Raw genomic sequence first — 21,160 nt, 5'->3', positions numbered from 1 at the left:
TGAATTAAAAAGATATCTGAGTTGAAAACCTGAAAGGGTAGCTTAGATAAAAAAAAAAAAAAGATAATGAATGGAGTGGCTCAATTCTCAATATGTGCCAGAAGATATCAATGGTTTTGGACTAGTTTGGTTTGCTACATTTTCAAAAAGTCAAAGGCACTAATCAAGAGTTTTCAGAAAAGAATCCATGATGAATTAGTTCATGATGATCTGAATATTTGTTATATGATTACTTATTATCCTTGTTATATCCTTTTTGATAATGCATGAAACACTTCTCCCTTTTACCGAAATAAAATATCACTTTGTTTATCTTTCTTTTTGTCCCTCTCATTAAAAAGAGAAATGTGCAATGTGTTATAATTGTTTGAAATTCAAAAGATGATGAAGGAATAACAATGATCATAAAAGACACATATTATTTTGAAGAAGATTTAAAATGATAAGCAAAACAGTGAGGAACAAAGGTTAATGGGAAAAGTAACCTATAAGTCATAAAGTGGTTGACATGAAATATGGGATATGAAGAGAAATCTTTTTCATCAGAACTTAATCAACTATTGGAATGCATGGGATTCAAGAGAAGAAAAAAGGAAACAAACCTTGAGAAATTTTGAGGATTAAAAGAAAATGACAAAAAAAAGAAGAAAAAAATACGGTCTCTTCATTTGCATAATAAGTGCATTTGCATCATGATCATCATTCATTGCATGGCATTGTAAAAATATGAAAATGTTATTCACGCACGCATATGACACGACAGATGTAAGGGTCTAAGACAATCCAAGACCAATAAAAAAAAAGTCAAAAGTAGAAAAAATGTGAACCCTCTATTTAAAGAATCTTTCAAATACCATTGTCTCTCAGATTTTTTAATTTAAAGTTCGTTGCCTCTTATTAGAAGAGTTTTTTAATTTTAAGAGCCTCTGGTCAGAGGATTCTATCAAAATTAGGCATGATTTATAAGACCAAATGGCATAATCTATAAGTTCTCTCATATTTTTAATTTAAAATTTGTTACCTTTGGTTAAATGAGCCATTTAAAGTTCGTTACCTCTGATCAGATGAGCCTTTTTAATTTAAAATTTGTTGCCTTTGGTTAAAGGAGCTTTTGGAATTTAAAGTATGTTACCTTTGGTTAAAATAGCTTTTTAGATTTAAAATTTGTTGCCTCTGGTGAGAGGAGCCTTTTAAATTTAAAGTTCGTTGCCTTTGGTTAAAGGAGGTTTTGAATTTAAAGTTCACTGCCTCTGGTGAAAGGAGCCTTTTGAATTTAAAGTTTTATAGCTTCTGTTTAGAGGAGCCTTTCAAATTTTCTTTCAAAAAAAAAAAACTTTATGTTCAATGTTTCATCTTTTGTATGTATTTTCTCAAACAAAATTGGTGTCTTTTTTGTCTTTACTTTATTTTTTATTCTCATAAATAAGCAAAAAGGGGCAGCTGTAGGCACCAATTTTGTTTCTTTTTATATATTATTATTATTATTATTATTATTATTATTATTATTGTTGTTGTTGTTGTTGTTGTTGTTGTTGTTGTTGTTGTTGTTATTATTAATCTTTTAAAAAAAATAAAAAAAATAAAAAAAAAATCTTTGATTTCAACTCTGACAGCTGAAATCAAGCTGCGATAAGGTTTATTTTTCTTTTTGACACTACCTAACATGGCAGCATGAAATCCAATGACCAAAAGACACCGAATAGACACCCAAATTTTCCACAAAAATATCTCAGAAGATTTGGAATCTTGAATCTCAAAAGCTCTATAAATAAAGCTAATCTCTACAAGGAACGAGGACATAAAAAAGAACAATATGAGGGAACACACATAATCAAAAAAAGAAAAAACCAACAGCAAACACATATAGATTTTTTTTGAAAAATCTAGGCTTGGAAAGGCGTTTAGAAAGCGAAAAGGATAACTGGGGAATTTTTTAAAATTTTTTTGAATTTTTTTGGGTCGCTAAAATCTAAAAAAGTTTAAATTTTTCGATGACCGTTTGAATTTTTTGGTGACCGTTGAATTTTTTGACCGCCAGTGCACAATGACGACTGGCAGAAAACTGAGTTTTACGATGGTCGATGAAGGGTGCTAGGATTTTAGAGAAAGCGGAGAAAGAAAAAAATAAAAATAAAAAAAGTTGAAATAGGCCTTTTATAGGTGCCCTAAAACAATGTCGTTTTGGGCGTCTAAACAGAACCCGACCCATGCAAGATCCACGTGCCGACCCGTGCATCAAACCGACCTGTTTCGTAGGTTTTTTCTTTTCTTTTTCTTTTTACTTTTTGTTTTGATTTTTATTTTGATTTTTTATGTTGACTTTTATGTTATTTTTTATGTTGTTATTATTATTACTATTATTATTATTATTATTATTATTATTATTATTATTGGTAATAATTTTTTAAAAATAAATAAATAAATAGAATAAAAAATGAAACTGAAATAAAATAAAGACCTAAAAAATATATAAATAAAAAATATAATAATAATAACTACTTAAAGGAAATAAAATTTATTACAAGTAAAAATATTATTTAAATTTCACCAAAGTGTTGGGATAATTTAAAAAAATAATTCTTACTAAAAAATAAATAAAAATTGATAAATAAAAAAATAAATTGTTTAAATGAATTTTTTAAATGTAATTTTTAGATAAAGCTAAAAAAGTTTAGTTTTCGTTAATTATTGTAAGTAAAAACAATTTTTTTGATTTCACCATAGAGTTGGGATAATCCAAAATTATTTTCACTAAAATAAAGATTAATTTAAACAATGTAAAATAATAATAAAAAATGAAATTAATAATAATTGATATCTTGAATTTTTAAAAAAATATATAAAAAATTGAAAGAGTTCGATTTTCTTTAAACAAGATATCAATATTTAGATTTCACCAGTGAGTCGAGATAATCTAAATTTTTTTTATAAAAAAATATAATTAAAGAATAAATAATAAAATTTTTAAAAATAATCACAATAAAGATTAATTAATTAATTCTTTTAACTTATAAAAAAATGATTTTATTTAGGATCTTGCCAAAATTGAGGTAATCTTAAAACTTGTTCAAAATTTTTTAGGATTTTACCAAAGAGTCGAGATAATCTTAAAATTTGTTTAATAAATTTTGGGAACTCACCAAAGACTCGGGATGTTCCTAAAATCCTTTTTTAAAACAAATAATTAAAATCTTATGACGAAATTTCAAGAATTTTGTGAATGATCAATTTTTTTTGAAATATTTTCTAAATAATGATTTTCTATAAATTTCACCAAAGCGTCGGAGAATTTATAGAATACAAAATAATAATAATAATAATAATAATAATAATAATAATAATAATAATAATAATAATGCTAATTTTGTAACAGAAAAAAAGTTTTAAAATAAATTTTAAAAAATTAAACTTAAATAAAAAAAAGATCACGTTATAAAAATTATAAGATTACGTATGTTTAAATGATACCGTTATTCGAATGGCCGACATGAAAGTACTAATACCTTCTTCACTCGTAACCGTACTCCCAGACCTAGTCCTGATTTCACAAACATAAACTTCTTTTAGTAAGTTTTAATTAATTTTAAGATTTTTACTAAAAGATGATATTTTTTGTGGTCAATCACACCCTATAAAAAAATTGGTAACGATTCCGAAAATTTTCACTAAGTCTAGCGTTCGAGTTCTCCTGGACATAAAATCGTTATGACAATAGCCACTAAATTTTCTTTATAATGCATTTAGTTTAATTGGACTTGATGTGGTTGATTGAAAACACATGTTCATGAAAATTAAGGAGTTGAAAATGATGTAGAATAACACTTGTACATTAAAAAAATCAAAGGAAATCAAGTTAATAATTAAGATCAAACTAAAATTATAGCAAATAATTATAAATTTTATCATATAAATCCTAAATTTTGGCAAAGGAAGGGCCTAATCAATAAAATTTTAGGGGCCAAAATCAGAGTTTTCATTTTTTTTTACTTGAGAAAACTAATGACTACATGAAAACTTTCAAAAACCACGGGGGCAAGGTGCCCCTGCCCCTGCCACCCAAACCCTAAATTTTGCTACTGGGCCTTTATAGTTGAAGTTCCAGCCCCCAATTATTTGCAAATCCGAATGGCCAATCAATTTGCATATAATAAGGCTTGACTGAGGGAGTGAGGCTTGATTGAGAGAGTAACAAGAAGCAATGACAGTGGGGTGGGTGTAGTTTTGCAATTTTTCAACTACCACTATTATTCGATCAAAAGGAAAAAGAGTAATGATAATATTTTATATACATAACATCATCAAATTTGAGAGGAAGGGATAAGACCAAGTACTCTTTAAAGAGATTCAAAATCCAATAATGAATTCAACCAATTATATTTGAAATTTGGATTGGTGAGGGCAATTTGTACATTGCACCACAAGCTTTTTTTCTTGGTAATATCTAATTTGGTTTTTTATAATGAGATAATAGTTACTACACTAACAATATATAAGTACTATAAACTGTCAATCAACAACATAATGATAGCTCGTTAATGAGTGAATCTAAAAATTATTATTACTATTATTGCTTCACTTCCCATTTTACATTTTAAAAACTTCAACCACTATCAACTATGAGTGGAGTATTACATATATAGAATAAATGTTTACAATATATATATACCACATTTTCATTGTTGATCATCTTAATTTTAAGCCTTTAAAGGTCTCCCTCTCTTCCCAAGTTTGAAGGAAGTGCAATTAGGTTCAAAATTGTCATGGCTTTGACTACATCAGATGAATTGCTGGCCATTTTCATGCCAGTTGTTGTTTACTGGATATACTCAGGGATGTATGTGATCTTCGAGTGGCGGTTTGAGAATTACAGGTTGCATTCCAGGAAAGAACAGGAGGAGAAGAATTTTGTACCCAAAAAGACAGTCATCAAAGCTGTTCTTCTCCAGCAAACCTTTCAGTCTATAGCGTTATTCCTCATGTTTAAGGTATGAGCAGTGAATTCTTTTTTAATGTAATTTTTAACTTAATTTTTTGAATAATTTGATTTCTCATGTTTTAGTTTTTTTTTTAACCAAAAAAAATAGAAAAATATTAATATCGTTGTATAAATCAACTCTTTTTTTTTCTTGAATTTTCTTTCTTTGAGGATTTCTTGATCAAATATTTATAGCAATTGATCATGAAATTTATCTCAATAGTAAAGAAAAAGTCTTCAAGCTTTTTATGATATATGGAATTTAAATCTTTCCATGCATAAATGGTATAATTTTATGTCAAATTTTATTTAGCAGCATGCTCGTTTGTTTACATATTTGCTTTTTTCATTAGGTTTTTCAGTTGAGTTTAATGACAATGTTGTATCATCTATAGATATAAAGAGTTTTTATTGTGATGGTAATTTCATTTGTATTATAATTTGATTGAAAAACCATAGGACACATATACAACATTTTTACAAAGATTATGCTTATCATCAGCAGGGAACATTATCACTTATAATTATTGTAATACAATTAATTAATTATAATTTAACATTGTGTACGGATCATAAAAAATTATATGTAATTCTTTATTTAGATTGACTAATTACAAAATTACAACAAAGAGAATTGTAAATGAAATACTCTCTTTCCAGCAAAATTATGATTTTGTTTTGCGATTTAAAACCTTATTTCTTGCAGGTGACAGGAGGAAATCATGATGTTGGGGCTTCCAAAGGACAAGCATCTTCCTATATTGTTATTGCTATGCAATTTGTTGTAGCTATGCTGGTTATGGATACTTTACAATATTTTATACATAGATACATGCACTACAACAAATATTTTTATCGGCACTTCCATTCTTACCATCATCGGATTGTTGTGCCCTATGCATATGGAGCTTTCTACAATGATAATGTTGACCGCCTTCTCGACGCCATTGGTACAGCCTTAGCTGCTTTCCTCGCTGGCATGTCTCCTCGAACTTCCACCTTTTTTGTCTGCTTAGCCACTATCAAAGCAGTGGATGACCATAGCGGGATGTTGCTCCCTGGAAACCCCTTTCATATCTTCTTTTGGAACAACTCTGCATTTCATGATACGCACCATCAGCTTTGTGGTGGCAAATACAACTTCTCAACCCCATTCTTCGTGATGTGGGATAGAATTATGGGAACCTATATGCCTTATTCAATTGAGAAAAGAGCAGAAGGGGGCTTCGAAGTACTAGCTACAAAAGAGTTGAAGGATGATTGATCATTAATGAGTTTTGCAATGAACGCACTCTATATGCACTTATTTGCTTTTCTTTTGGGTTTGATTGTAATATAAACTAGAAATATGCCAATGCTTCATTGCAAAAACTCATAGGTCTATGTTATTAGTTATGCTCTTTTAAAAAAATTATGATGTTGTATTGTTTTAGTACTTGCCTAAAAACTCAGTTTTTATGATCATTTTTTACGACTTGAAGAGTGAAAAAACAACATTAATTATTTCTAGGATTGTAAAATACATATATATATATATACACAAATATATAATTGGGTTTAAAGCCCACGAAATATATCAAAAAATAAAGCCCAACCTTATAAGTCAACTAAACATAATATACATTTTAACAGCCCCTCAAATTGAAGATAGTTCAAAATGAAACATCTGGAGTTTGGAAACTAAATAACAAAATCGTGAACTTGAAAGAAACTTTGTAAAAAGATTTGCCACTTGTGATTAGAAGAAAAAATATGTAGTAGCATGATGGTGCCTTTGTGTATCTCCTATTTGATAAAATGACAATCTATTTTAATATGCTTCGTCCGTTCATAAAATCAACAGAAGGAGAAGGGATATGATGTAGAATAGAAGCACGAATGAACTTAAAATCATCTTAAAGTGCCATTATGAATTGTGTAAGATGACTTTCTTTTTTGTATCGGTAATATAATTCTGCATCAAAAGTCCATTTAGGTTCCATAAGAGCTAATTGATCTCAAATAATCAGCATTTTATAATGAAAATCAGAAATTAATTGTCTTTTTCTCTGTTTCAAAGTAGCAAAATCCATCTTAAGTTTATATCTCCGAGCAAAATCAGTTTGAACATAACGTTTTTCTAGAAAATCCCAAACCTCTTTAATAGTGTCAAATTTCCCAAGTTGCATACTAATTGAAGGGGCAACAGTACTAGCAATCCAAGTAATAATTTTGCTATTATTAATCTCATATTGTTCATATTCATACATAAATTTTTTCAATCTGTTAAGAGCTCTTGGATATTTTTTATCACTTGCAACATATTTTCAAAGTCTTTTTCTTTTTAAAAAATTTAACATCAAATAAGACCAATTAGTGTAGTTTGTTCCATCTAATTTTATTGTAATAGGCTATGATGATTTCGAGAGAGCCATGAGAGAAAAATAATTCAAAGCCAATACACTGATCAACTTGTAACAAGCCAATAAATTGACCAATTTGTAACAAGTGAAACATACATGTCAATTACACAGGTGGGCAATCTAGAACCAATAAAGTATTTAGTCAACCGATAGCCAATGAATAAAAGTAGGAAAAGACAAAGGCAATTCCAATTTCACAAAACCCAAACTGTAGTCAAGGCACAAAAACCAATTCCATCCAATTTCACAAAATAACAAAATAAAAAAAAATACAAATGCAATAGCCACTTAGTAAGGGGAAAAAAAAAAAGAAAAGTCACAACAATAACAAATTAAAACTACTTGAAACAAAGAGAAATAGTAGTCACCAAAAGCTTTGATACCATGATGACTTGAAAAGTGAAAAAATAACATTATTTCTAGGATTGTAAAATACATATATATACAAATGTATAAAAGGGTTTAAAGCCCATGAAATATATCCAAAAATAAAGCCCAACCTTATAAGTCAACTAAACATAATATATATTTTAATAATTTTAATGTAATTTAAACTCATTAAAAATATATCTTATAAAAGTTTTCTGTTACTCAAATTTCTACTTAGGGCATGATTACAATATTGTCTATTGATGCTCATATTGCATTTTTTTATATTTTTTTTAATTTTTAATTGATGCATTTTAAAATGCTATCATTTGAAATTTAAAAAAAAAAATTTATTCAAACGCATTAGGATTAGACAATGACTTTAAAATTTTTAAAGTTGCCTAAATAATGGAAGATGAAGTCTATCCAAACATCTACACCTTGTTGGAAGTTTAAAATTGGAAAAAAAAGCAATGGAATATGATGATGACGACGATGATGATGATATTGATTGAAAAATCCAACGACTAAAACAAGTAATTTGTTGAGAATGAATAAGGTTTACTGCAAAGGAAGCATTTAATGGTTGATACAAGAGGAACTATGTATCATTAAAAGTGACTAGTGCATTCATATTGTCAAAGCACTCACAATCCAAATTTCAAATATAAAATTGACTCTCAAGTTTTTATTTGATGAAAATGGAAATGAACAGTCTACACAAGAGGTTCCACCACAACACTTCACATATCCTACATATCCTGGAATGCCATCAGCCTCTAATCTAGGGATTACCATAGCTACGTGAATCCTGTCTTTACTGAAAAGGCAGTTGAACCAATTCAAGTTCCTGATCTGGATGACATGAAAGAAAAAAAAAAAGAAAAGACAAAAATCGAGGCTTAGGAAGACTCTAAAATCAGTATGCTAGAACAAAGGCTACAAGCTATAGAAAGAATTGGGTTTTATGGCTCTGTTGATGCTGCTGGGCTGTGGTTAGTCCCAGATATGGTTATTCCACCAAAATTTAAAGTACTAGAATTTGAGAAATATGATGGTACAAAGTGCCCAAAGACTCATATCACCATGTACTATCGAAAGATGATAGCCCATACTCATAATAAAAAATTATTAATACATGTTTTTCAAGATAGCCTTACAGGCTCTGCTGCTAGATGGTATATCCAGCTGGATAGAACCCTTATCCATTCCTGGAGCGATATGACCCATGACTTCATCAATCAATATCGTCATATTATGGATTTAGATCTTGATCGTTTGTCTTTACAAAACCTGAAAAAAAAAAAAAGGCAAACAAGTCATTCAAAGAATATGCTCAGAGATGGAGGGATGTAGCTTCTCAAGTGCAACCTCATCTAACCGAAAAAGAAACTACAGTGTTGTTCGTCAGCACTTTAAAATCTTCATATTATGAAAAGATCATAAAGAATGCAACCAAGAATTTCGTCGACATGATGATTTCAGAAAAAATTATTAATAGTGCCATCAAGCATGGCAAGCTAGAAAGAGGGAAGGCATCAAGTAAAAGAGCCCCAAAAAAAAGAGACTGAAACTTAGGCTGTGAGTTTTGAAAGGTAACAATTTAGGAGTTATCAACCTTATCCATCCCAAGGTTACTCTCCATATTATCCTACTGTGAATAATGCATCATCCTACCCATACCAGCTAGCTCTACAATCACCTTATTTATCCATATACCAGCCAATTTTTAGCCTTCAAGATCCGACATATAGCCTTAACATTCAAACTTCTGCAAGACCCCAAATTTACCTTACTAACCCGTAAGTGGTTCACGAGAGCAACAGACTATTCGAGAAAAACCCGTATTTGGTTCAATCTCTATGACTTATATGAAGTTATACCGAAAGCTTTATAATAGCCACTTGATTACCCTCAGCCATGTTAAGCCACTCAAGCTACCCTATCTTAAGTGGTATGATCCTACAACCCACTGTGACTACCATTATAGAATTACTGGCCATTCTATTAAAAATTAAACTACTTTAAAGCATAAGGTGCAATGGTTAATCATGGATGGAATGGTAAGTTTTGATCAAAGAAAAGCAACAACACCTAATATTAGTGGCAATCCACTGCCAAATCACAATGTCAGTGCTTTGAGTGAAAATCAAGAACACATTAATTAGAAAAAGCTTGAAGAGCTACAATGAATCGAGGGACAATATGTCAATAAAGAACCTTTACCTGATCATATAGGGGTACAATTTTAGAGAATGAAGATAAGATTGATTAGAAGTTTCTTGTCATTTTAGGATTTTTTTTTTAGTAATGTTAAGTTTTTTTAGGTAGTAGGATTTCATTTGTTATCATTTCAATAAAAGGCAGTTTAATGCATTTCATTACATTTTTTTTTTCATTCAACTACTGTTTCATGTTTTGCCACCTTTCATAACTTTTGTTCCCATCCTTGAATTCCAAATGATGAATATTCAGACAATGATAACAACAATACTGAGATTTAATTTTGAGAACTCATTCACGTTAATATGAGGAGATGATTTGAGCAAAAAAAAAAGTAAGCTATTACCATAGATGAAATAGATATATCTTGAAGATGTTCAATCTTTTATATAGATCCATAAGCTTGTTTTTGTTCAATAGATGATATTCGAAAAAAGTATTCACAATTGAGATGAAAAATGGTCATCTTTCTTTTACCATTTGAAAAACCATTCATTGCTACCCCTTTGAGCCTATTTTTTAAAAGAATCCTGACCAAGGATCATCCTTCACATTTGAGGCATTTTTTATAAAGAAAAAAAAGGTAAAAGATCGTAAAATGTCTCAAAGAAAGAAAGCAAAACAAAATGAAGAAAAGAGAGGAAGAAAAATGCAACAAATCAGTTAGGGCAAAGTAATGAGAATCCTTTATGTAGGGAATGAGATGAAAAGGAAAAGTAATAAAATGATGTAGAGTGGGGCAAAATGTCAAGCTACATCAAATGATGATCTTTTAGTTTTAAACCCTTTAAACATATATATTAAGCCTATTTTATCCATTTCTTTCATGATCCCATACCATGGCCTACATTACAACCTTGAAAAGTCTATTTGGATTAAGTGTGAACGCTTGAATTGAATAATCATATATTGGGCAAAAGCATGCTCATGATGGATTCATGTTATTGCCCTAAAAATTAATGTGTGAGAGATATCAACAATGGATGAAAGATGAGAAAAAAAGAAAAAAAATGATGAAAGATGAAAAAAAAAAGAAAAAAAAGGGAAAATGGATGAAAAAAATAAAAAAAAAGAAAAAATAAAAAAATATGAAAACAGAAAAAAGAAAGACTCAAATTGAAAACCCAAAAGGGCAATTTGGGTAGACTAAATTTTTGAGTTGAAAGTTGGATGAACAGTTTAAATATATAGAAGATCAAGGCATCTAAAGATCCTCCAAAGCTGGGGTAAAGTTTGATGAACTCAAAATGATTTTAACAATCAATGGAATGAGTTTTTGAAAAAGAATCTTAAATTAATGTTTAAAATTTTTTGAATATTCATTTGTCCCCACATACAGGCAACTTGTTTCTTTCCCCATTTGCTTTTGTACTAAGACTCACTTCTCATTGATTGTTTTTCTCCTAATGCACTATCTACTCTTTTGTTCTCACGTCCCTAAAATGAATCGAGAAAATATTTGATTGCATTATGTTGGTCAAAAATTGAAATGATAGTGAATGAATGAATATGTGTTTAAAGGAGTCTTGCATTCCTTTGAAAAGAAATCCAAGATGATAAAGAAAAATGAAGAGATCGTAGAAACCTAAGAAGGATGATTTAAGATAACACGTGGTGTGATCAAATGATGAAAATGGTGATGGGTTGGTCAACATATGAAGAGAGTGCAAAAACTTAAAAAGGTGTTATGACCAAGTGATGAATATAAGGATGAATTGGTCGACATGACTTACGAGTTATAATTGAATGATGAAAATAATCAGTGGACAAAGTTTGATTTGAGAATCTAGGTTGTTGCATTTGCATCATTAAGAAGGCATTTGCATTTTTGGTCATGACATTCATTCATGCAAATTTTTAAGTCACTTGAAAAATAAATTATGAATATTTTGACGAGAATTTTTGAGAACTCAAATAAGAATCTTTGAGTTTCAAAATGAGAATCTTTGAGGAGTGAAACTCTAAAGTTCGTCGAATGTGAATCTTCAAACAAATGAAAAGTTTTAAACTTTTGGATGTGAATCTCCAAAATTCAAATGAAAAGCTTTAGATTTTTGGATGTGAATCTCAAGTTTGCCAAATAAGAACCTTTGAAAAGCCTTGAACTTTTGGATGTGAATATCCAAAATTCAAATAAGGATCTTTAAATGTTGGATACGAGTCTTGCAAGTTGCAAATGTAAATCTTGAGATCTTGCAAATTTGAATGAAACTAAAATTTTGAGAATCAAATTTCAGTAAATTCTTACAAAGTTAAAAGGTTCTTGCAAATCTGAACTTTTGAATGTTGAACTCAAATTGTGAATATTTGAGTTCCCATTACAAAATTCCTTCAGTTACGATCTATAACTCCTTTAGATATGATTGTCAATGAGCAATTTATTTTTTCAAAGTTCTATTACCTCTATTTAAAAGAGCAATTTATTTTTTTAAAGTTGTGGTGTCTGTGTTTAGAGGAGCAATTTACTTTTCAAAGTTGTGATGCCCCTATTTAGAGGAGCAATTTACTTTCCAAAGTTATGGTACCTCTATTTAAAGGAGCGGTTTGCTTTTCCAAAGTTGTGATACCTCTGTTTAGATAGGCAGTTTACTTTTTCAAAGTCGTGGTTGCCTCTGTTTAAAGAAACTTTATTTATTTTCCAAAAGTCGTTAAACCTCTGTTTAGAGGAGCTTTATTTATTTTTTGAAAGTCGTTGAGCCTCTGATTAAAAGAGCTTTGTTTATCTTTTCAAAGTCATTGAGCCTCTGCTTAGAGGAGCTTTAATAAAAATTTTAACAAAAATAAATAAATAAATAAATAATAAAAACAAAACAAAAAAAGAGCAAAAAAAATTATCGAGTTGAGTCTTGAATGTGTGTTTACGTCTTTGCACAATTCTTGTTTCATAAAAAATGTGCAAAGAGGGGCAGCTGTAGACACCTTACTTTGCTCGGGCCTAAGCCCATTGGGCTCAACAGAGGGTTGGGCCTAAACCCGTTCGACTTAGCTCAGATCTAGTCCAAATGGACCCATTTGCATTTTTTTTATTTTTGTTTATTTATTAATATTATTTATTTATTTATATATTTTTATTTTTATTTTATCATTTATCTATTAATATTTTTTATTTATCTATTAATATATATTTTTATTATTTATCTATTTTTTTTATCTTTTTCTTGATTGATTTTCAGCTAGGATTAGGATCAGAAAAAATTAGATTTGACCGTGAAATTAGAGGCTAACTGAATTGGGATTGGATTCAAATACTTGAATCCAAATCTCAGATGGAGTTGGGATTGATCAAAAACTCTTCTGATCAATCCCTATAAATAGGTTCATAAGACACACAAACACAGGGGCAAGGAAACAGAGATGTGAAATAGAAGCAAAAAGTGTTTAGAGGCAGTATAAGATTTTTAGAAGATTTTTTTTGAATTTTTGAAGTTTTTTTTTGAAAATTTTCCAGAATCCGACGAAATTTTCCAACAAACTTTGAATTATTCGATGAGTTTTTCGGCTAGATTTGAAGATTTCGATGGCTTTTTCCAGATTCCGATAGAAATTCAACTGGAATCTGGGATTGTTTAAAGAGGAAAAGAAAAGAGAGAAAAGAGAGAGAGAGGGAAGGAGGTAATCTACGAAAAATGAAGGTGGGAGTCTTTTATACCCTACTAAAACGACATTGTTTTTGAGTTAGTAAACCCAGAGGATCGACGCATTTTGCCAAGATCCGGCCCGACCTGTAGCGCACCTGAACCAGCGACCCACTTCTCCGCTTGGGTTACAGTCGAGCCGAGTAGAGACTCCGAGCCGCACGTTTGAGCCGTGATTTCTGTCTTGAGCCGAGCTGTTTTGGAATTTTTTTGGTATTTTCTTATTTATTTTATTTGTTTTTTTTGTTTTTTAATTATTAAATTAAAAATAAAGTAAAAATAAAAATTTTGTAAATGAATATTAATTATCCAATGATGAAATTTATAAAAATTTCAAATGATAAATTTTTATAAAAAAATTTTATAAAATTCCTAAGTGAGAAATTTTATTTAAATTTGTCTCAAATTGTGGAATGATATAGATAAAATTTCAATAACAATAATTAATATTTATTTTCAAACAAAACAAATTAAAAACATAAAAAGCATAAAAATATAAAAGTTTTGGAATTAAATACAATTACCCAAGGATGAGATTCTTAGAAATTTCAAATGGTAAATTTTTAAGAAATCTCTAGGTGAAAATTTTTTTCTAAAATTGGCCCAAATGGTGGAATGATTTAGATGAAATTTTAATACAAGTAATTGTATTCTTTTCCAAATAAAAATTTGGATTGAAAATATTTGATAATTATCTAAGGATGAGATTATTAGAAATTTCAAATGGTAATTTTTTAATAAATCTCTAGGTGAGAACTTTTATCTAAATTTGACCCAAATTGTGAAATAATTTAGATGAAATTTCAGTAAAAATAATTGTCATATTATTTTCTTTACAAGAAAAAAAAAGAATTTCTAAATAGGCCCAAATGGTGAGAATTTTAAAAATTCAAAAGAGAAAATATTTCTATGTTGGCCCAAATGATGGAATAATTAGATTTATTTTCAACGAAAATTGATAATAATAAATAATATTAAATAAATCATTTTCCAACGACAGAGCCTCTTCAAGAAATCAAATGGGATTCTTGAATACTCTTGAGGAGAGGAAGTATTTTTTAAAAGTTTTACCAGATTGATGGAGAATCTTAAAAATTGTTTTTAATATTTAACATAAAATTTGAAACCATTAGACTCAAGACCATAGGATAAATTCAAAATAATATGGTACCATCCTTCGGATGGGCATGTGGGGGTGCTATAACATTCTCCATATGTAACCGACTCTTGAACCTTATTCTGGTTAGTAGACTCGAACCTATTATTTTAGTGACTCTTAGTTAAGCCTAGGAGCTCTTTAAAAGGATAGATTCCTTAGGTGGTCAATTATACCTAATAAAAAAAATTGATGATGACTCCATGCATTTGTTAAATTTGGCTATAAATTTTTGAATCTATATATTATAACAACGCCAATATTGATGGAGCCTTGTCTTCTTTCATATTATGAAACTTTTCATATCTTCTTTTGGAACAATACTGCATTTCATGACATCCACCGTCAGCTTCATGGTGGCAAATACAACTTGTTCATATCCCTCTCCATTTCTTTGGGATAGAATTATGGAACCCTTATGCCTTACTCAATTAAGAAGAGATCAGCAGAAGGGGATTTCGAAGTACGACCTATAAAAGAGTTCAAAGGATGATTGATTAATTAGTTTTACAATTTACTCATTATCAACTTATTGGCTTTTCATTTGGAACAAGAAATAATTGGGAATGTAAATTTTGGTTTGATTGTCATATAAATAATGAGCATGAATGTTGGAATGTAACATTTAGACTTCAATTAAAAAGCCTCTACATCATATATTTTTAAAATGTGTATTAAGTATTATGCATTTATTCTTATGAAATCAATTTTCGATCTTTGACTTTATCTTACATTTTATTAAAATATTTAAAGAATTTTAAATTAAGTGCCCTTAGAGTAATCTTTAAAGACAGTTAAGTTGTTATTATTTATGATAATATTTTATATTAAATAAAATAATTAATTTAATAAATTTCAATACATAAAAAATGTAACTTAATTTGATATAATCTTCTTTTGGATATTTTCTTTTAGGATATCTGTTTTTCTAACAAGCTGGTCCATAGCCACGATGCTCTTGCTTTTTAATAAATGAACATATAGGGAGATAAAGTCCTTTCATAATTTGAGCCCAAAAAGCATTAGGAAATTATTGTTTAAAAATTTTAGGAATCACATACTGACACTTACCAAATCGAACGTATAGCCGTGCTTTTTAAACTATTTTATTTGCCAAAAAAACGAATAATGGAATCCACTAACTTGGTATGTTGCTCTTTAATTTCTGAACATTTGTTCTTTCCTGTTGTTTTTTTTTTTTGCTCGGTGACAATTAATCGAGAGTTTTTTTTTTCTTATTCCATGTTCCACTTAACATTTTAAAAACATTAGCCATTATCAAGTATCAACTATAGGTAGAGTGTTACCTGCAGTGATTGGATAAGTGGTTTTAGAAGAAATTAAGACCACATTAATTCCACTGCTAATCTTAAATTTGATCCTTCAAAGGGCAATTAAGTTCAAAATTGTCATGGCTTTGGCAACATCAGAGGAATTGCTGGCCATTTTCATGCAAATTGTTGTTTATTGGACATACTCAGGGATGTATCTCATCTTAGAGTCGTGGTGTAAGAATTACAAGTTGCATTCCAAGCAAGAAGAGGAGGAGAAGAATTTGGTGTCCAGAAAGACAGTCATCAATGCTGTTCTTTTCCAGCAAACCTTACGAGCTATTGTTTCTTTCTTTTGTTTAAGGTATGCGTAGCGAACCTTTTTTTAATGTAATTGCAAATTTCAGCTTTGAAGGAATACACCTCTTAAAAAAATAAGTGAATCATTTAGGATAAGTTCGAATCTCATTATTTTTTCTTTATTAATGGATTTCCACGTACTATGCGCATCATTAAACCTCCATTTGGCTCTAGGACTATGATTTACTTTTTTACAGGTGACAGTAGGAAATGATGATGTTGGGAATTCTTTAGGGAAGCCACCTTCCTTCATTGTTATAGCTAGGTAATTTGTTATAGCTATGCTGGTTGTCGATAGGTATCAATATTTTACCCAAAAATACGCGCACTCCAGCAAATTTTTTTTTTCGGCACATTCGTTCTTATCGTCATCGGCTTGTTGTACCCTATGCATTTGGAACTCTCTACAATCATAAACTCGACGGGCTTATCTTTGACACCGTGGGTGGAGCCTTAGCTACTTTTCTCTCTGGCATGTCTCCTCGAACTTCCAACTATTTCATCTGCTTTTCCACTATCAAAACAATAGATGACCATTGCGGAATGTTGCTACCTGGAAACCCCTTTCATATATTTTTCTGGAACAATACTGCTTTTCATGATATCCACCATCAGCTTCATGGTAGCAAATACAACTTTTCTCAACCATTCTTCATTATGTGGGATAGATTATGGGAACCTATATGCCTTTTTCAATTGAGAAGACAGAAGAAGTGGGCTTCGAAGCAGGGTTCACACGAGAGTGCAAGGATGATTGAGTGATTAGTTCCACGTATTATGCACTTGTAGCCTTCACTTGGGTAAGCAAATGGGAAAATAAATTTGGGTTTGATTATCATACGTATTATGCACCGTCAGCCGGCATTTTAATAAATCCTAAAGCTTGGGATTTCTTCAACTTGTTCTGATGTGAATGTGGTTTCAATGTGTTTGCAAAATTCATTGGCAAAATTTGGTGTGATGTTTATTTTCATCAATGATATGATTGGCTTGTTCAAGGCGCTACCCTCTCTTTTTTCTTCGAGTGGCTCTTCTGTTCTTAGTGGGACACTTAAATGAAATTTTTGCTAAGAAATTTAAATTTATATATTTTTTTGATAGATTTATTCAAAAAAAGGATAATGAACAAGATCCAAACACACGTTCTCATGTGTCAAGATTAAAACAAAATTACCTCTACTGTTAAAGCGATTTTGTTTTATGGATTTATACACTCCTACATGTAAACTTTATTACTATCACTTAGAAGTAGTATTAGTTATTAAAAGTATATATGAATTCAGAGTTTAATTTAATTGATTTATATAACTATTTGTAAAAATTGACATCTAATAAGTTTTATGTTCAAATCCTAATATCTACAATCATTTTTTTTTATTCTTAGACTGTAAACTTTTTTTGATAAAAACACATGTACTTCTTTACATGTTTCTCTAAATGATATGTGCTATTGAAAATCGACCTTGGATATAGTGGCGGAGCTAGAAATTTTCTTTAATGGACACTTATTTCAAACATATTAAATTATTAAAAAAACAACAATAACAATATTAGAGTTCTTAAAAATTAAAATTTCTATATCTAGTTATAATTGTTAAAAATTTTACAATTGTCTTTGACACAATTTCATACTTTGAAATGTTGTACAATAATTTTGTTATCACTGCTTTTGAACAAATTTTTTTTTAATATAAACAATTAAACTATCATTCAACTATTAATCTTTTATTTGGTTATGTAAATGAGTAATCAAAATATTTATTACTGAAAACGCTCTCTCAGCAATCAAAAGTAGTCTTACCAACAAATAAACTGAATTAATAAAAGTTTTTTAATAATTTCAGAATATTTTTTTGTCTCCTTGAGTCCCACGAGGCCCCGTGAGCCTATGTACCTAATTTCTCATACTTAAATTATGATTCAAATAAGAGTAGAAATTATAACAAAATCAATCTCTTTGATATATAAAAAAAGGAAAAAGTATTTTAAACTAAAATAATTAGTAATTAATTAGAAAAAAAATAAATTTAAAACATTGTAATTCATATTATATAGGAAAGAATATTTTTCCTTAAAAATAGAATAGAAGTTGCAAAATTTTTTTAAAATAATAATTTAAAGGATGAAAAAAAAAAAAAAAAGGAGAAATATAAAATGAAAGTTTCTTGTATAATTGATTTTTTTCCAATTATAGCCAATTTTGTTCCTTTTTATATATTATTATTATTATTATTATTATTATTATTATTATTATTATTATTAATCTTTAAAAAAAAAGAAAAAAGTTAGAAAAAAAGTCAAAAAAAAATCTTTGATTTCAACTCTGACAACTGAAATCAAGCTGTCAGAAGGTTCATTTTTCTTTCTAACACTGCCTAACATGGCAGCATGAAATCTGGTGACCAAATGTCACGGATAGACACCCAAATTTTTCACAAAAAGATCCTAGAAGATCTGAGATCTTGAATCTCAGAAGCTCTATAAATAGAGCTAATCTCTGCAAGAAATAGGGACACAAAGAAGAATAATAAGAGGGAACACACACAATAAAAAAAAACCAATAGTAAACACACACAAAAAAATTTCGAGAATGAAATTCTCGATCTAGGAAGTTGTAGATTTTTTTTAAAAAAATTTGGGCTTGAAAAGGTATTTAGAAAGCGAAAAGGATCACTGGAGAAATTTTTAAAATTTTTTTGGATTTTTTTGGGTCATCAGAATATGAGAAAATTTGAATTTTTCAGCGACCATTTGAATTTTTCGACGACCATTTGAATTTTTTGGTAATCGAAATCTGAAAATTTTTTTATTTTTCGGTGTCAGTTAAAGTTTTCGGCCACTAGTGCACTGAGAAAGAAACAACTATTCTGTTTATCAATACTCTTTGAACACCATACTATAATAGGCTCATTGGTCATGCCATAAAAAACTTTACTGATATGGTGACTATGGGAGAGATAATAGAAAATACCATTAAAAATTAAAAGATTGATAGAGGTGATGTTTCTGGATCAAAGAAAAGAGGACCATCCAAGAAATAAGAAGTAGAAGTGCAAGCTGTCACCAATGAAAAACCAAAACCAAAACCTTTTATCCCATACCATTCATATCCTGTATACCAGCCTTCTTACCTAATCATTTTTAATATTTCCCATAACCCATACTATTACCAACCAATACAAAAATCGACACCTACTTTCCAAGCTAATGTTCGCCCTCGAGCACCTTCACCCCGACCTTTCCCTCAGGAAAATACCACAGATTTTAATCAAAGGGAACCTCAAAATAATCAAAAACAATAATGATTTGATCCAATTCCTATGACATACACAAAATTGTTCCCTTAGTTATTCCAGAAATAATTGGTGGCTCGACAACCCATAGAGCCTTTGAAACCTTCATATCCGAAGTGGTATGATCCTGAAGCTTCCTATGACTATCATTATGGAATTTAGAGCCACTCTCTGAAAAATTGTTCGACTTTCAAAAGTAGGGTGCAAAGCTTGATTGATAAAGAAATTTTAAATTTCACAACTAAGGCCAAACTGAGTGTGGAGGCCAATCCGTTACCTAATCATGGTGGAGGATCAATAAATACTTTAAATAGTGAGACAACTCAAAATATTAAAAAAGAAGTAAGCGAGATCAGAACCCCTATGGATGAAATATTTGCTACCATTGTGAAAGCAAATATGATTCATCCAAAACCTGAAAACTCAAATGATGAAAATTTCTAAAATAATTCAGATCACATTTGTGAATTCCATATGGGGATGGTTGGTCATTCACTTTAAGATTGTAAAGCATTTCAACAAGAGTTACAGAGAATGATGGATTCTTTCTTGGTTGAATTTTATGAAAAACGTGAAGAAAGTTCAGTTAATGTTATGACGAAAGACTCATCCAAAAATAGGCCTTATCGAATGAATTTTGAGCCTGTTACCATCTTTTATGAAGAGAGCCAAGTGTTAAGGTTAATAAGCTAGGTCATATGAATTTTGAGCTTGTCACAATCTTTTATGATAAAAAATTGAGTGCTAAGATTAATGAACCAATTTGTACAACTATGCCAAATGTGACAATTGAGGTCCCTAGCCTATTCTCGTACAAATCAGATAAGGCAATCCCTTGAAAATATGATTGTAATATCATATCACAAGGTTTAGATAATGGTTCTCTTCAATATAGCTCATGTGATGCAAGCACAACAAACATAATTGGCGTTGAGGGCATAACTCGAAATGGGCGATACTATATCTTAGAAGCACTTGAGAGAGCACGAAAAGAAAAAGCAAAAGAAAAAGAAATGAGCTTAAAAAAAAAAAGATAAATCGCCCAACGATTAAGAGACTCACCCAGCCCTAGTCTTAGATTGAGAATGTAAAAATTCGATTACAAAAAAAGAGGCTTGTGAGTTTTTGAAGCTTATTAAGCACAGTGAATATTGTGTGATGAAGTAATTAAATCGCTTACCAACTTGGATTTCTATGCTCTCGTTATTGTTAAATTATGAGCCTTATAGAAATACTTTGCTCAAAGTACTTAATTAGGCTTATGTAGCTCACAATATATATGTGGAGAAACTTGATCGCATAGTGAAAAATATCACAGTGAAAAATTATATATCATATAGTGATGATGAAATTCCACCTGGTGGTAGAGGTGATGGTAAGGCCTTACATATCTCCATAAGATACAAGGATCATACACTGGCAAATGTGCTCATTGATAATTGATCTTCTTTGAATGTTATGCCTATGACTACACTA

The 21,160-nt window shown here is 29.8% G+C and overlaps 1 protein-coding gene and 1 pseudogene across 1 annotated transcript; both read left to right on the top strand.

The window, feature by feature from the left end:
* The first annotated feature begins 4,591 nt into the window (after positions 1–4,591).
* LOC111317617 (sphinganine C4-monooxygenase 1-like) lies at positions 4,592–6,439 on the top strand. Its single transcript, XM_022920053.2, has 2 exons — positions 4,592–4,985; positions 5,682–6,439. Exons 1-2 carry the CDS (start codon positions 4,761–4,763, stop codon positions 6,237–6,239), a joined length of 783 nt encoding a protein of 260 aa, XP_022775788.1. The 5' UTR covers positions 4,592–4,760; the 3' UTR covers positions 6,240–6,439.
* Positions 6,440–15,743: 9,304 nt separating this feature from the next.
* LOC111317615 (sphinganine C4-monooxygenase 1-like) lies at positions 15,744–17,387 on the top strand (annotated as a pseudogene).
* Positions 17,388–21,160: the final 3,773 nt, after the last annotated feature.

Source organism: Durio zibethinus, chromosome 2, assembly GCF_047325235.1.
Source record: "Durio zibethinus cultivar Kanyao isolate XHJ-2024 chromosome 2, ASM4732523v1, whole genome shotgun sequence".
Classification (NCBI taxonomy): domain Eukaryota; kingdom Viridiplantae; phylum Streptophyta; class Magnoliopsida; order Malvales; family Malvaceae; genus Durio; species Durio zibethinus.
The sequence above is the reverse complement of the archived record's forward strand: the minus strand, read 5'-3'. Positions and strand labels throughout refer to the sequence as shown.